The sequence below is a fragment of the Simochromis diagramma genome, unplaced genomic scaffold (assembly GCF_900408965.1).
Source record: "Simochromis diagramma unplaced genomic scaffold, fSimDia1.1 OVJJ01000321.1, whole genome shotgun sequence".
Taxonomy (NCBI): Eukaryota; Metazoa; Chordata; class Actinopteri; order Cichliformes; family Cichlidae; genus Simochromis; species Simochromis diagramma.
Genome location: NW_024386772.1, coordinates 257,285 through 273,830, shown reverse-complemented (window position 1 = coordinate 273,830; position 16,546 = coordinate 257,285). Strand labels below are relative to the sequence as shown.

The window sequence follows — 16,546 nt, the reverse complement described above, 5'->3', positions numbered from 1 at the left end:
TCCTCAGATCTTTTATTAAACTGCTTGTATTGAACGATTCCCTCCCCTGGACACCTTACCGGCCTTGCTTCTATCATCTTCACATATAATAGGTAAGTCCACACGGCTGACCTTTTGTTTAGCGTAGCTACAGCAGCCTCCAGTTTGTTTGTTTTTTATCTGGACCCGCCAGCCTCACTCGCCTAACCCTGCTCTTGTTTAGCACGACATGTCCCCCCAGCGGCCAATCTAAAAAATTACAACAGAAATGACAAGCCACCCTCTGACTCATGAAATAAGTTGACATCTGTTAACTTTTACAAGTATGAGTACACACACATTACAGGGAGTGCAGAATTATTAGGCAAATGAGTATTTTGTCCACATCATCCTCTTCATGCATGTTGTCTTACTCCAAGCTGTATAGGCTCGAAAGCCTACTACCAATTAAGCATATTAGGTGATGTGCATCTCTGTAATGAGAAGGGGTGTGGTCTAATGACATCAACACCCTATATCAGGTGTGCATAATTATTAGGCAACGTCCTTTCCTTTGGCAAAATGGGTCAAAAGAAGGACTTGACAGGCTCAGAAAAGTCAAAAATAGTGAGATATCTTGCAGAGGGATGCAGCAGTCTCAAAATTGCAAAGCTTCTGAAGCGTGATCATCGAACAATCAAGCGTTTCATTCAAAATAGTCAACAGGGTCGCAAGAAGCGTGTGGAAAAACCAAGGCGCAAAATAACTGCCCATGAACTGAGAAAAGTCAAGCGTGCAGCTGCCAAGATGCCACTTGCCACCAGTTTGGCCATATTTCAGAGCTGCAACATCACTGGAGTGCCCAAAAGCACAAGGTGTGCAATACTCAGAGACATGGCCAAGGTAAGAAAGGCTGAAAGACGACCACCACTGAACAAGACACACAAGCTGAAACGTCAAGACTGGGCCAAGAAATATCTCAAGACTGGTTTTTCTAAGGTTTTATGGACTGATGAAATGAGAGTGAGTCTTGATGGGCCAGATGGATGGGCCCGTGGCTGGATTGGTAAAGGGCAGAGAGCTCCAGTCCCACTCAGACGCCAGCAAGGTGGAGGTGGAGTACTGGTTTGGGCTGGTATCATCAAAGATGAGCTTGTGGGGCCTTTTCGGGTTGAGGATGGAGTCAAGCTCAACTCCCAGTCCTACTGCCAGTTTCTGGAAGACACCTTCTTCAAGCAGTGGTACAGGAAGAAGTCTGCATCCTGCAAGAAAAACATGATTTTCATGCAGGACAATGCTCCATCACACGCGTCCAAGTACTCCACAGCGTGGCTGGCAAGAAAGGGTATAAAAGAAGAAAAACGAATGACATGGCCTCCTTGTTCACCTGATCTGAACCCCATTGAGAACCTGTGGTCCATCATCAAATGTGAGATTTACAAGGAGGGAAAACAGTACACCTCTCTGAACAGTGTCTGGGAGGCTGTGGTTGCTGCTGCACGCAATGTTGATGGTGAACAGATCAAAACACTGACAGAATCCATGGATGGCAGGCTTTTGAGTGTCCTTGCAAAGAAAGGTGGCTATATTGGTCGCTGATTTGTTTTTGTTTTGTTTTTGAATGTCAGAAATGTATATTTGTGAATGTGGAGATGTTATATTGGTTTCACTGGTAAAAATAAATAATTGAAATGGGTATATATTTGTTTTTTGTTAAGTTGCCTAATAATTATGCACAGTAATAGTCACCTGCACACACAGATATCCCCCTAAAATAGCTAAAACTAAAACAACTAAAACTACTTCCAAAAACATTCAGCTTTGATATTAATGAGTTTTTTGGGTTCATTGAGAACATGGTTGTTGTTCAATAATAAAATTATTCCTCAAAAATACAACTTGCCTAATAATTCTGCACTCCCTGTATACCGTACCGGCCTGATACCTGATACCAATATTGGTGTCAGTGCATCCCTATTTTGATATCATATAGATTTTTTATGTTGTTATTACATGAAAAAACTTTTGTTTTAGACTAGAAAAGCACTACATATGAACCAGTGTAGGATATGATATAGTTTCAGTGTCTGTGTAATTTCTTTCTGTTTTCTACAATGAGATGTTCTGTAATGTTGGACTCATATTTGCAGCATAAAGGTGTAGATTTGCAGACGGCTGTTCGATCAAAGATGCCACGCCCCTAACTTCAATATTTAGGTGAATGAGAAATTTCAAACAATCCCATCTAGAATATTACTCAAGGCTGACGCTATCCACAGTTAACATGGGCGTCTGTTGGGACTGACTTGCTCTCACAAGGTCTCTGCTGGATTGTAACGGGTGAAATGTATGAAATCCTATGTTTCTGTCAGCTTGGTGATCTAGTATGAAGGCAGATAAGGAGGCTAATCAGTGTCAGCTCTACTTGAACACTGGTGGTGAGTCTTATTAAGCGAATGAGTGCTCCGCCTCTGAAACCATAACGGCTAGCTTTCACTTTGGCTGAACTGTCACAGAAATCAGCACGTTTTTGTTTCATTGTTTCCAGGTCTTCATTCTCTGTCAGGTGGCTAACTGAAATCCTTTCCTTCTCTCCTCAGCTGTAAAGTTTGGTCGCATGTCTAAAAAGCAGCGGGACAGTCTGTACGCGGAGGTGCAGAAGCACCGCCTCCAGCAGCAGCAGCAACAAGGTCACCACCTCTTGTCCCATCCCAGCCTCGGCAGCCCGAGTCCAGTCGAGTCCGAGTCGCTGTCCTCTCACTACACCCTGTCCTCCACCGGCCTCACAGAGCTACCTGATGAGGCGGGGCACTATGTGGAACAGAACTCGCCTGAAGGCGGATCTTTGTCATCTAAGGTTTGTTGTCTCTATTTTCAGGACAGTTGATAAACTCAACGATATTTCCTGTGTTTTCTACGTCAATCTTTTCCTCCACAAACAGGGAGACTCTGCAGGAGGAGGGGAAGGAGGTGGTGGGGGGTTCTACTTGGATATCCAGCCGTCTCCGGATCAATCTGGACTTGATATTAATGGCATCAAACCGGAGCCCCTGTGCGACTATGGATCCAGTAACGGCTTTTTTCCATATTGCTCCTTCAGCAACAGAGACGTGCCACCCACGGTGCCCATGGCTGAGCTCGGTGAGTGGAGGACTCAGGAGAGTGAGATGTTTGTGCAGATTTTACTGGAGTTTGTCTGTAACCTGCCTCTTTAGCTCCTTTCAGACCTGCTTCCTTTACTTAAACTTGTCTGGCTTTTCCATTAAAGTCATCGATGTGGCTCAGTAGGCACAGAGTTGTCCACCTATCGAAGGATGGATGGGGTAATCGTCAACAAACATGCTTTACATAAATACAATCAAACCATAATTTCTTCCTTTTTTTAGGTCAGCTGTCAGTCAGTTTGTGTTCCTCCAGATTAAAATAATTAAAAACACTGAAACTAATGTAAAAATAAACATTTAGAGAACAAATTCAAAGAAACTCTGTACCTGAAAAATATCGTCAATTGTCTGTTACGTATAGCAAAAAAAACAGGAGGCAACACACCAAGGAAGGAGCACAGGACTTGAATCGATGGCTTTTTCATGAGATGGAGCTGGAAAGGTTGTGCAGCAGGTTGGGATGATTAAGCAAGGAGATGGAAATGTACCAAAGAGTCAAGAGGGAGTGTTGAGAAGATGAATGGAGCTGATGGAAGACAGTGGAGGATGGATGGAGGGCAGTTAGTGAATCAGGAAGTGTAGGTAGAAGAAAGAAGAGAATGAAGTGGAAAGGCAGTTGAACCAGGTGACGTATGTGTGGCGGTGTGGAGTGGACCTCAAAGATGTGGGAGGAGTTGTTGAAGCTAAATCAAATCTCTTCACCCCCTTTTAACCATGTTTGCTTTGCTGATGGAGAAGGTTAGGAGTTGCACTTTGTGGATCTAGAGGAAGTGTGTTACTGTATGAGGAGGTCTACGTGTGGTAGACTGGTGCATGACATGTATGATTTTTACCAATATCAAAACCCGCTTTATCAGACGAAGGGCACACCTGAAAAGAAGTGGAGAGGAGTTATTTGCATTGTTTTAATCCTACACAGCTGCTCAGCAGCTGGAGATTCAGTTTCATGTTTATTTCCATTACGGTCCTCCACCTCTGACTGTGCAGTGCTGAGAACAAGACAAAATAAATACAGTAATAAAAAGACTCATCATTTGGTCGAATGTCGTCGGCAGCTACACAAAGATGAGGAAATATCTTGAAATAGGTGAAGCAAAAAGAAAAGAAGGGGAGAGATGGAACAAGAGGCTACAAAGGGAGTCAGACAAAGAGAGAGAGAGAGAGAAGTGAGGGGCAAACGGAGACAGAAAGGTGGTTTAAAATAGCAGGAGGTTGGAAACTCATCTTCAGAGCTCATTAAAATCTCTGTGTGGTAATTAGCTGTCTGTTAATTAGGGCCAATTGGGACGTGGCAGGGCGCTCGTTGGGGGAAATCATTTTTTTTTTTTTTTGGTCCTGGGAGATTTTGTGATTCACTCTTTATTGTAATAACCCCCACCCTCATCCAGTGTGAGTCTTTGTTATATGACTGTGTTTTTTTTTGTTTTTGTTTTTTTTTTACCATGTATTGAGTTGTTTTGGTTTTATTTGTGCTTACGATAAGCAACAGCACAGCGGGACAGTCTGTGCGTGTGTTTATTCTGGGTTTGAGCTGCATTCACAAACATTTTGTCAACAGTTTTAGATTTTACAGTAAAAAGTTCAACATACAGCTGGGAGTTCAGGATATTAGTGTTGGCTTGATGTAGAAGGAGGTTTGTGATTGGAATTATCATCACTTATACATGGACTGGCCTTCATTTTGGTCACAGTTAAAGACGGGCTGGGCTAATATCATAAACAGTTTCACTCTTCATGTTATCTCAGTGGTTCTCAAAGTGTGTGCCGCTCTGACAGGTGGGGCACAAGTTACCTGGCAGAGAAGTCATGCAGAACTAATGTTTAACATCGAATCATGTTTACGGCGGAACAAAGAAATTCGTGGCAGTTACGTTAATAATATGCGCATCTGCGTGCGTAAGTTGACAGCCGCAATAAAGAAGTGTAGTGAAAAGTGCGAACATGTGGTCGGGTCTGTCGTGCATCGTTTGCAGTGGTGCTGAAACCCAGGACTGGGGCTCGAGTGACCACGTGTTCGCAGTTCTTTATTGCGGCTGTCAACTTACACATGCGGCTACAGCGTACACACATCATCATCATCATCATCATCATCATCATCATCATCATCATCATCATCAACAACAACAACAACAACAACAACAACAACAGGACCCAGTTCATTCTGTTTTAAGCCGGCGAGGCGTGATTGGGGATGCCGCTCAGATGGGTCCGCCTCCCCTGCAGCCACGCTGCAGACCACGCCCCGCCACAGCTCTGCAGTCAAACACAAGCTGACTGCTCTCACTAAATTATGTATTTTTCATCTCTGCTCACAAGTTTCTAGATTTCTTTTTTTATAAGACTAAGACTGGACTTTAGTTTTCCATGTTTGGCGTTCACGTTCTGTTTAACTGGTTGCTTTTTTGAAGATGTGCTGCAGACGAATGAAGCAGTCGAGTGCAGCGGTCCCCAACCTAAAATCCACAGACCGGTTTAATGTCAGACACTGACATTACCAGTGTCACCACCAGTGTGTGAATGCGAGAGTGAATGAATAGTGGCATTGTAAAGTGCTTTGGGTGCCTTGAAAAGCGCTATATAAATCCAATCCATCATTATTATTATTATTATTAGACACTGTTTTCATGGACTGGCTATTAAGGTGTCGCAGATAAATACAACAAAATAAAATGATACGACCGAGACAAAAACTGTGGTGTTTTGTAAATATAATAATAAATGCAAATTCTCTGTGTAATTGTGTATCTTTATTAGCAGCGTCCTCCTGAGATGCACCAACAACACTGAGAGTAACATCCTCCTCTCTGCCCCTTAATTCTTGCTGGTCGCTATGGTAATGCATAAATATTTCTTTCAAAATAAGACACACAACTACAATACGGGAAAGACCCAGGGAACTCCAGTTAACGATAAAAACCCTGAAAACCATCAATTTCACACCCGCGCCTCAACTCTCGCTTCCCGGTACCAAACGACTCACGGACTGGTACCGGTCCATGACCCGGGGGTTGGGGGCCGCTGGTCTAGAGACAAAAGTTACAAATAGTTGTTTGAAATAAAAGTTGTTTATTTAAAACAGAAATGACTGAAAGATTCATTGTGAATGACTTTATTATGTAAATAAAGTTGCAGCTTGGCTTTTCTGTCATTGTTTGTTTAGATGGGTGTGAAAATGTTTCTTCCTGCCCCGAGAGAACCACTGATCTGGGAGTAGGGTTGGTTTTTGGTGACAATCTCAACTTTTTATAGAATTTTCACCCCTTTCACACTCTCATGCTTCATGCGATGTGGTTAAAATGAAACCCAACCCTGAGCCTAGTTATGCTGCTGGGCGAGGTTACCTTTTCGAAGCACACTGTCTGAGGCCGCTTGACATGGCAACATATCAGAGCAATGGCACTTGCTAGGATCCAATATTGAGACTAATCTGATGTAAAATATTGTACGTGACAGCTTCTTAAAGTTATTGTGCGCCTCGCTACAGTGCATTCGTTTATGTTCCTGCCACCCATGGAATTAAGGAAAACTGGGAACTGCACTCAATTCAATTCATTTCAATTCAATTTTATTTATATAGGGAGTGCAGAATTATTAGGCAAATGAGTATTTTGTCCACATCATCCTCTTCATGCATGTTGTCTTACTCCAAGCTGTATAGGCTCGAAAGCCTACTACCAATTAAGCATATTAGGTGATGTGCATCTCTGTAATGAGAAGGGGTGTGGTCTAATGACATCAACACCCTATATCAGGTGTGCATAATTATTAGGCAACGTCCTTTCCTTTGGCAAAATGGGTCAAAAGAAGGACTTGACAGGCTCAGAAAAGTCAAAAATAGTGAGATATCTTGCAGAGGGATGCAGCAGTCTCAAAATTGCAAAGCTTCTGAAGCGTGATCATCGAACAATCAAGTGTTTCATTCAAAATAGTCAACAGGGTCGCAAGAAGCGTGTGGAAAAACCAAGGCGCAAAATAACTGCCCATGAACTGAGAAAAGTCAAGCGTGCAGCTGCCAAGATGCCACTTGCCACCAGTTTGGCCATATTTCAGAGCTGCAACATCACTGGAGTGTCCAAAAGCACAAGGTGTGCAATACTCAGAGACATGGCCAAGGTAAGAAAGGCTGAAAGACGACCACCACTGAACAAGACACACAAGCTGAAACGTCAAGACTGGGCCAAGAAATATCTCAAGACTGGTTTTTCTAAGGTTTTATGGACTGATGAAATGAGAGTGAGTCTTGATGGGCCAGATGGATGGGCCCGTGGCTGGATTGGTAAAGGGCAGAGAGCTCCAGTCCGACTCAGACGCCAGCAAGGTGGAGGTGGAGTACTGGTTTGGGCTGGTATCATCAAAGATGAGCTTGTGGGGCCTTTTCGGGTTGAGGATGGAGTCAAGCTCAACTCCCAGTCCTACTGCCAGTTTCTGGAAGACACCTTCTTCAAGCAGTGGTACAGGAAGAAGTCTGCATCCTTCAAGAAAAACATGATTTTCATGCAGGACAATGCTCCATCACACGCGTCCAAGTACTCCACAGCGTGGCTGGCAAGAAAGGGTATAAAAGAAGAAAAACTAATGACATGGCCACCTTGTTCACCTGATCTGAACCCCATTGAGAACCTGTGGTCCATCATCAAATGTGAGATTTACAAGGAGGGAAAACAGTACACCTCTCTGAACAGTGTCTGGGAGGCTGTGGTTGCTGCTGCACGCAATGTTGATGGTGAACAGATCAAAACACGGACAGAATCCATGGATGGCAGGCTTTTGAGTGTCCTTGCAAAGAAAGGTGGCTATATTGGTCGCTGATTTGTTTTTGTTTTGTTTTTGAATGTCAGAAATGTATATTTGTGAATGTGGAGATGTTATATTGGTTTCAGTGGTAAAAATAAATAATTGAAATGGGTATATATTTGTTTTTTGTTAAGTTGCCTAATAATTATGCACAGTAATAGTCACCTGCACACACAGATATCCCCCTAAAATAGCTAAAACTAAAAACAAACTAAAAACTACTTCCAAAAACATTCAGCTTTGATATTAATGAGTTTTTTGGGTTCATTGAGAACATGGTTGTTGTTCAATAATAAAATTATTCCTCAAAAATACAACTTGCCTAATAATTCTGCACTCCCTGTATAGCGCCGAATCACAACAAAAGTCGCCTCAAGGCGCTTCATAGATACAGAGAAAAACCCAACAATCAAATGACCCCCTATGAGCAAGCACTTTGGCGACAGTGGGAAGGAAAAACTCCCTTTTAACAGGAAGAAACCTCCGGCAGAACCAGGCTCAGGGAGGGGTGGGGCCATCTGCTGCCACCGGTTGGTGTGAGAGAAGGAAGACAGGATAAAAGACATGCTGTGGAAGAGAGACAGAGGTTAATAACGGATATGATTCAATGCAGAGAGGTCTGTTAATACATAGTGAGGGAGAAAGATGACTGGAAAGGAAAAACTCAATGCATCATGGGAATCCCCCGGCAGCCTACGTCTATTGCAGCATAACTAAGGGAGGATTCAGGGTCACCTGGTCCAGCCCTAACTATATGCTTTAGCAAAAAGGAAAATTTGAAGCCTAATCTTAAAAGTAGAGATAGTGTCTGTCTCCTGAATCCAAACTGGAAGCTGGTTCCACAGAAGAGGGGCCTGAAAACTGAAGGCTCTGCCTCCCATTCTACTTTTAAATACTCTAGGAACAACAAGTAGGCCTGCAGTGTGAGAGTGAAGTGCTCTAATAGGGTGATATGGTACTACAAGGTCATTAAGATAAGATGGGGCCTGATTATTTAAGACCTTGTATGTGAGGAGCAGGATTTTGAATTCAGTCACTTAGAGATGGTGCCTGGTCTATTGACTGAAAATTTCCTCCAGTCAAAGCGTAAAATTCCTTTTTGCTGAAATTCTGTTTCCGTCACGCATCTGTCACCTACTCTGCTCAACTCGGCTTTTAGGGTTTTCCATTAGGCGGTAATACCTGGTACAGGGTACTTTTTTGGAGCCTTCTCGTCCGGGGCTCCAAGTATGCTGAGCTGAAAATGCGAGTTTAGTAGGGTGCATACTGCTGATTGGCCAGCCAGTGACATCACTGTAGTCATGAGAGCCACTCCTTCACAAGAATCAAACCCACCAACAAGGGAAGTGGCTGCATACAAACTTCCTTTACCCAGAGTCTGACAACAGCTGAGCAGCAGGTATACCATCACCTTGTGTTATGATGATGTCGCGGGCCTTGCTGTAACAACCCCACCCACAGTGAGGTGGTATTCAATCATAATGGAAAAGGACCAAAATTAGAGTCCATGCGAGTTGTAATGAGTAGGTGCTAATGGAAAAGAGGCTCGAGTTCTTCCTCATTGTGTTGCTATATTTGTAAACTCTAAAAAACAAAAGTCCTTGTGAGTGAGAGTGAGAAATGTAAAACTTGACCTTGTCAGAGGTTGATCGTGTCTTTTTTTTTCTTTTAGACTTGTTGTCTCTCACACTCGAGTCTCCCGTGACTTTGCAAGAATCCAAGTAGGCCTAAAACTCGTGAGCAGCTTTACGTTCAGCTACTGCGTTTGCTTTGTTTCAGATTACTTGGCCCAGATCGTCTCCAAGTCTCACCTGGAGACATGTCAGTACCTCAGGGAGGAGCTGCAGCAGATGAGCTGGCAGAGCTTCCTTCAGGATGAGGTGGAAAGCTACCAGAGCAAGGTGTGCTTAAATATGTCCACCCATGAATCCGTAAAGTCAAAAGCCTAGCGTCAGGTGATGGTGGCAGTAGGATAAGCGGGGTAGTTTATCCATTTGTCTCCTCAGTACCTTTATTTAGGTCCCCCTGGAGAATCCTGCTGTGGTCCCTTTAGATATAAAATAATTTAGCATGTTCTTAACTCCACGCAGGAAACATCCAAAACACATCTGAACTGGATTCTTTGACCTACATCTAGGGGAAGCAGTAATACTTTGCTCCAGTAATATTTTTTTTTATTTTAAGCCCATTTATATTTTCTAGAGACGGTTAGATGTTCCACTTTGACAAATTCTTAATTCTCTTTTGTTGAGCTTGTTAAACTCTTGCTGCTCTGGTGTGCGCAGCCTCAGGAGGTGATGTGGCAGCTCTGTGCTGTGAAGATCACAGAGGCCATTCAGTATGTGGTGGAGTTTGCTAAACGCATCGACGGCTTCATGGATCTGTGCCAGAATGACCAGATCGTACTGCTGAAAGCTGGTGAGAGCACAGATTGAATTCATTTTCATTTCACTTTTTTTAAACTTGTGAAAAGCACAACAGCGACGTCTCAATAATCCAGATAAGGAAATCCCAGCAAGTTGATTTAATGCCCCGGGTGTTTTCAGCTGGAGGAGCCTTTCCTCTCAGTTTGTGTGTCCTCAGCATCTCCTCGTTTTCTCTGCCAGGCTCTCTGGAGGTCGTCTTTCTACGAATGTGCCGAGTGTTTGACTCGCAGAACAACACTGTCTTCTTCGATGGGAAGTTTGCAGGTCCTGAAGTCTTCAAAGCTTTAGGTGAGCAGAGTTCATTTTCTACTGAGGTGTCATAGGGTTTTTATCATCGATAAAACCCCTACATAAGCTCCAATTATAAATTAAAACCCCAAATTTATAAATTTAGTGTTAAAATAAATTAAAAGTATGAATTAAAAGTATAGATATTTGTGTGGGCAGTGCTACTTTCTAACAGCTGATAATAATCTGTGCTAATGTAGAAAGTCTGGTCGGATCTACTTATAACTGAGATGTGTCAAAACTCTACAGGTGTGCACCTATAGCACAGTCAGCTGACTGGACACAGTCACTCAAACTACTTCTATTTCTAAATATGAGGATTTTATAAGTGCCAGTGCAGCTCACAGGTCTGGGCCGGTATCCACACACATTCTGAGAATCCTTTCAGAGAGTTTCTAATGTGGGCACGGAGGTGCAGTGGTTAGCACTGCCACCTCACAGCGAGACCAAGTGAATAGTTCAAAAAGTCAGCCATCTCTCCAGCCTCCCCTCCATCTCTAACTGTCTGCAGGTGGAGAAGGAACATCCTCTGAGGTTTAAACACTGCAGATATTCTTCTTCCTCCAGTACTGTTACACTTGGTTCTTCTGCCATTTTTTTCCTCTCCTAAAGAAACTCTTAAGCCTCCTAAAAGTCTCCCTAGCCCCTCCTAACGGTTTTTCACTTCAGGAACTCTCTTAAGGGCTCAGACGCTTTGTGAATAACTTTTATCTCTACCAAGATTCATTGCTAACTTTCAGGGGAAGTATTTTCTTGGAATTTCATCACTACAGGCTTCTCTTAGTACTTGGAAGCTTTATCTGTTCCTGTATTGATTCCTGAGAGTCGGGTGGGGTCGTGTAACGCAGAAACAGAGTTGGAAAAAAGCCTCAGGTGTGCAAAAGCTGGTGCTTTCCTTGTTTTTCACTGATGAAAGGGGTTTGTAAGGTTGGACACATGTGGACCAGGGGGCTTGTTTGGTTCAGGTTCCTGGTTTTCATGTGTGGAAAAGTTGGTGTAGCATGTGACCTGAGCAATTAACCCTGCTCAGAGTAATACAGGAAGTAATGTCACATTTCCATCAGGTTTTCTTCCTGATTTTTCATTCTTTCCTGTGTGCCCTCTGAACAGAGTGGAATCAGATGCCTGCTTTTCTTTCTTTCTCAGACTAAAGTTTGAACGCTCGTGCAGCTGCTTTGACTTGCAGCCTGCCACAGAGGAAGACCGTGCCTCAAAATCACATGTCCTCCTTCTCTTTAGTGCTTCTCTTTGACTGAAGATGCATTTTTTAACATTTTTTAACTACTCCAAACATCTCAAGATGCATCAGAAAAGAAGCCACCCCAAAAAAAAGTAACAGGGAACGTTTGGCTGCTCCTTTGGATCATCGATCACAAAAGCACAGGAATGATGTCGCAGTTCTTGTCTGTTGGATTGTCTTAAATAATAAAATATGTGTTGATGTGATAATTACATTTTCTACAACGCTACTGATGCAATCTGACGTTTCTGTTGGCCTCTGTAAGTCACTGAGCATGTTTCCGGTGTTTTCCGTGTTCTCCCAGGCTGTGATGATTTCATCACGGCGGTGTTCGACTTTGCTAAGAGCATGTGCTCGCTGCACCTGTCAGAGGACGAGCTTGCTCTCTTCTCAGCGTTCATTCTGCTTTCTGCAGGTACGTCCTTCCTTCACCACCTGATCAGATGTTCTACACTGACTTGTTGAGTTAAATAACTGTGTGTGTGTGTGTGTGTGTGTTTAGATCGGTCGTGGCTGCAGGAGAAGCTGCAGGTGGAGAAGCTGCAGCAGAAGACTCAGCTTGCTCTGCAACATGTGCTGCAGAAGAACCAGAGAGAGGACGAAGTCCTGAACAAGGTACCCGGGCTGCATGCAAACCTGTCAGTGACACACACACACACACACACACACACAGTACATGAATGGAGCGTAAACATGCAGACGGGAACTAAACTAAAAATTATACACAAATTTGAGCCACACAGACTTTTCTGAAAAGTTCAAGCTTAACATCCAAAAAAGTGCTTAACTATTTTTTTCAGCATTTTAGTAAAACGGTTAATTTGAAAATGAATAGATAACAATGATAACTAAACATTTAAATATGATTTTGATTAAAGTCCTTGAGCAGACTGTTAGATTCATAATTACAGAAACATACACAGTGATGTCTGCAATGAACGCACTGTATTGTGCTTGTCGATGTACTTGTCAACTCAGAAACAGTTTGACGCACAACTGAAAGTTTTTGTGGTTATCAGTATTCTTTTGTTGCACCAATGAGTTGGTTGTAGATGCAAAAAATCATAATAATGTGCTGGCAGAGAAAACTAACCAAAAACATGGTAAATATAATCCAGCAGGGCATGCCTAATGGAGAAATAGCTCTTTGCTGCCCTGTTGTGGACAAGTGTGGAAGTACAACTGTATAACTCATATTTCTCCACTGAGCACCAGTGAAGTTAAGGGTGTAAGAATACTCATGAGACTGTGTATGGTAGACTCTTTGTGATCACATTATTCTAAAGAGCTAAACATTAATTTATTCCCACTTCCTTTCTTCGTCTTTTTCTTCTTCTTTTTTTCACTTCTCCGCTTCTATCCTAACTTCTCTTTATTGTCTCCTCTTTTCTATTCTTGTTTCCTTGTCTCCTCCCTTTCCTTGCCTCTTTCTTCTCATTTCTCCCATCAGCTCAGATGTAAGGCGTCAGCGTTGCGTTCGCTGTGCAGTCGACACACTGAGAAGCTGTGCACGTTCAGAGCCGTTTACCCGGACATCGTTCGATCGCACTTCCCTCCTCTTTATAAGGAGCTGTTTGGTGCTGACCTCGAACTGACCCTGCAGAACAGCGACTGAACTGTCACTGGCACCAAAGCCGGTGTATCCAGACAGATTGCGCCCAGTTTCCATAGACACTGCGGACGGGGCGGCGTCCCACACAGCCGAAGATGGCGACTGTGCAGCTGCTGTACTTCATCTCCTGGACACCTGACACAGACACAAAGAAACCCGAGTTCATCTTCTCCTCAGTTTGTTTTTCCTCCTCCTCGTCTTCCTCTCGTGTCTGTGAGTTTGCTCTGAGGAGTCAGGTGGTCTCATTAGCCCACGTCATGTATCCAGGCTTCTGAACCTGGATCAGACTCACCTCTAACAGTACTCGCACTGAAACTTGGTTTTTGTTTCATTTACCTGATTGTTAAAGCTTTGAGTTTCCTGCGTTTGTTGGAGAGAATGATGTTGGATCCATTGACTTGTCCACAGACAGTTTTACTTGATGATCAAAAGATTAAAAGGTAGCAAAAATAATTTCCTAATTTTAATTTGCAAAGTAAAATTGTTCTTATCCTTTGTGAGAGTGAGTGCATATGAAAAGCACCACATTCACACAGCTGCTTCTACAACTTTGGATACTTTGTGGAAATGTTATGTTACATTGATCATAGTCTCAGCTGATATTAGCAAAATGATCAAATAATCCCAACGTCCTCTTGACTTCTATCCAGTGACATCAGTTGCACCATTTTCAGTGCTATTTATAACTGAAAATACTGTATGAGTCGTTGCTCAGATACATAGCACAGCACCACAGCCGTGATCTCCAGCGTGGAAATAGGAAGCCAGTTCCAAAGTGACAAAAACTGCATTTCCTTTAATCACCACTTGAGGCTAGCTCTGAAAGTGAGTCGGTGCATAGAGACTCCTATGTTGGAATGCCAAACTTACAAAACAATACAAACATTTATTTTGGAATCTGTAGTTTTTTAACTCATCCATTTAGCTTAAAGTCATTCAATTCAATTTTATTTATACAGCGCCAAACAAGTCGCTTCAAGGCGCTTTATATTGTACAGTAGACCCTACAATAATAGATACAGAGAAAAAAACGAACAATCAAATGACCCCCTATGAGCAAGCACTTTGGCGACAGTGGGAAGGAAAAACTCCCTTTTAACAGGAAGAAACCTCCAGCAGAACCAGGCTCAGGGGGGGGCGGGGCCATCTGCTGCGACCGGTTGGGGTGAGAGAAGTAGAGACAGGATAAAGACATGCTGTGGAAGAGAGACAGAGATTAATAACAGGTATGATTCAGTGCAGAGAGGTCTATTAACACAAGTCCCATGATGCATTGAAGAAATACTCAGTGCATCATGGGAATCCCCCAGCAGCCTATGCCTATGACAGCATAACTAAGGGAGGACTCAGGGTCACGTGATCCAGCCCTAACTATATCCTACTGTCATGGCTGGTATGTGCTGCTGTGAGTTGCAGACCGTACAAGCTCTGTGCTTTGGTTTTGGTGAGTGAAATTATAGTCATTTATACGTCTATTACTAACTAGCAGATAGCACATGTGTTTCTGTGCATTGCATTCATAGCAGCTTGCTAACCAAGCTTGCTACCATCAGCTCATACCTCATACTCAGCAAATATTGTGACATCCATCATCAAAAAAAAAAAAGGTTCAAAAACGATGGGTGGTCGTCCATCTTTTATATACAGTCTATTAGGCCCACTAAGGAAATATCAAATCAATAACTGAGAAAAGAAGAAAACTCAAATGAATCCATGTGTTAAATTAAAGCTGTTCCTGTTTCTGCAGTGGTCTGGGACCAATCTGCGTTCGTTTCCAGTCTCTATGAGGCATACAGTGCAAAATCTGGTTCTGTTTGTGTGCCATGATGTTCGTACTGCCATCAAAGCAACTCGGTGGTTGTTCACAACACTTTCGATGAGCTCTTCTCCTTTGTACCAGGGTGCCGTGTTCTGGTGTACATGTGTGGCCCCCTGTGTATGCAAACCTTTTATTTTATGTTATTTTTAGCACAAGCTGTCTGCCGTGTCGAAGAGTTGTAGAGCTTTCACATCATGTTGTATCTGCCCTCTGTGACTGTCATTAACTCTGTCCTAACTTTCACTGCAGGGCCCAGGGTGTAGCTGATGAAATAACACAGGATAAATACAGATTCTGCTTCATCAGTCACTATTTCTTTCAATTTACCTGAAGATGAGTTGTTTTTTGTTTTTAAATCTGATTTGATGAGTAATAAACTACTGTGCAGTGCTGTCAGCAAGATTATATTGAGGCCTCATCCCTTCTGAGGCATCAAATCCCCAAAGTTCTCTGTTTTAGATGTTAATGTTGTGTCTTTTCTTGTAGCCAAGGAGGCAAACTAAATAGTAAACATGATGAAGACAGCTGATTAATTTTAAATTGTGTGTAATTAAAACACCCATGCGACAGGTCCTCCTCCCTTCAGCAGCAGAGATTTAACAGCCATAGAATCAGTCTCTATGATTTCACCGTGACCCCCATCCTCCCTCGCATTCATCCAGCCTCCTCCTCCTCAGCTGCCCATCTGTTGCATGTGTCCCGGCACCTCCTGCAGATATTCACAGCAGTAAATCTTTAGCACCACCTGGTGGCTGTGACACTGAGCTGTATATTTTACTTTGTGTGTGCTTAAAAGCTTTTTACTCTGTTAGATGCTGGAAAAAGAATGCAACATTTAAACTTTTCCCTTTCCTGTAAAGCAAGAATATGCAGCAAGCCTCCACTCAGGTTAGCAGACACACTTTACAAATTACACAGAGGATTACAAAAGTAAAAACAAAGAAACAATTAAACATGTGTTATCCCTCCTGTATTTTCAAAAGAAAAATCATGTTAACATGATTAGAATTCAACATAATAAGAGCAATACTACAAAAAACAAGCTTTGAGGAGCAATACTGACCCTGCCTCATAGGAAGAAACAACAACTATGCAGTGTGAAGAAAGGGATGTGTTGCACTAAAGGCAGTCATTCCACTGCCTAGAGTGTGTGTGTGTGTGTGTGTGTGTGTGTGTGTGTGTGTGTGTGTGTGTGTGTGTGTGTGTGTGTGTGTGTGTGTGTGTGTGTGTGTGCGTGTGTGTGTG

General features: G+C 42.9%; 1 protein-coding gene across 2 annotated transcripts in view; it reads left to right on the top strand.

Moving 5' to 3' along the window:
• The window catches only part of LOC120739368 (nuclear receptor ROR-alpha A-like), a 165,516-nt gene extending 151,581 nt beyond the window's left edge, over nucleotides 1-13,935 (top strand). For both annotated transcript variants that reach the window (XM_040041127.1, XM_040041133.1), the window contains 8 exons: nucleotides 2,559-2,815; nucleotides 2,901-3,099; nucleotides 9,696-9,817; nucleotides 10,202-10,334; nucleotides 10,523-10,630; nucleotides 12,175-12,285; nucleotides 12,373-12,485; nucleotides 13,321-13,935. In XM_040041127.1, coding sequence (XP_039897061.1) covers nucleotides 2,559-2,815; nucleotides 2,901-3,099; nucleotides 9,696-9,817; nucleotides 10,202-10,334; nucleotides 10,523-10,630; nucleotides 12,175-12,285; nucleotides 12,373-12,485; nucleotides 13,321-13,485 — 1,208 coding nt within the window. In that variant the 3' untranslated portion in view covers nucleotides 13,486-13,935. The remainder of the gene's footprint in view (nucleotides 1-2,558; nucleotides 2,816-2,900; nucleotides 3,100-9,695; nucleotides 9,818-10,201; nucleotides 10,335-10,522; nucleotides 10,631-12,174; nucleotides 12,286-12,372; nucleotides 12,486-13,320) is intronic.
• Nucleotides 13,936-16,546: the final 2,611 nt, after the last annotated feature.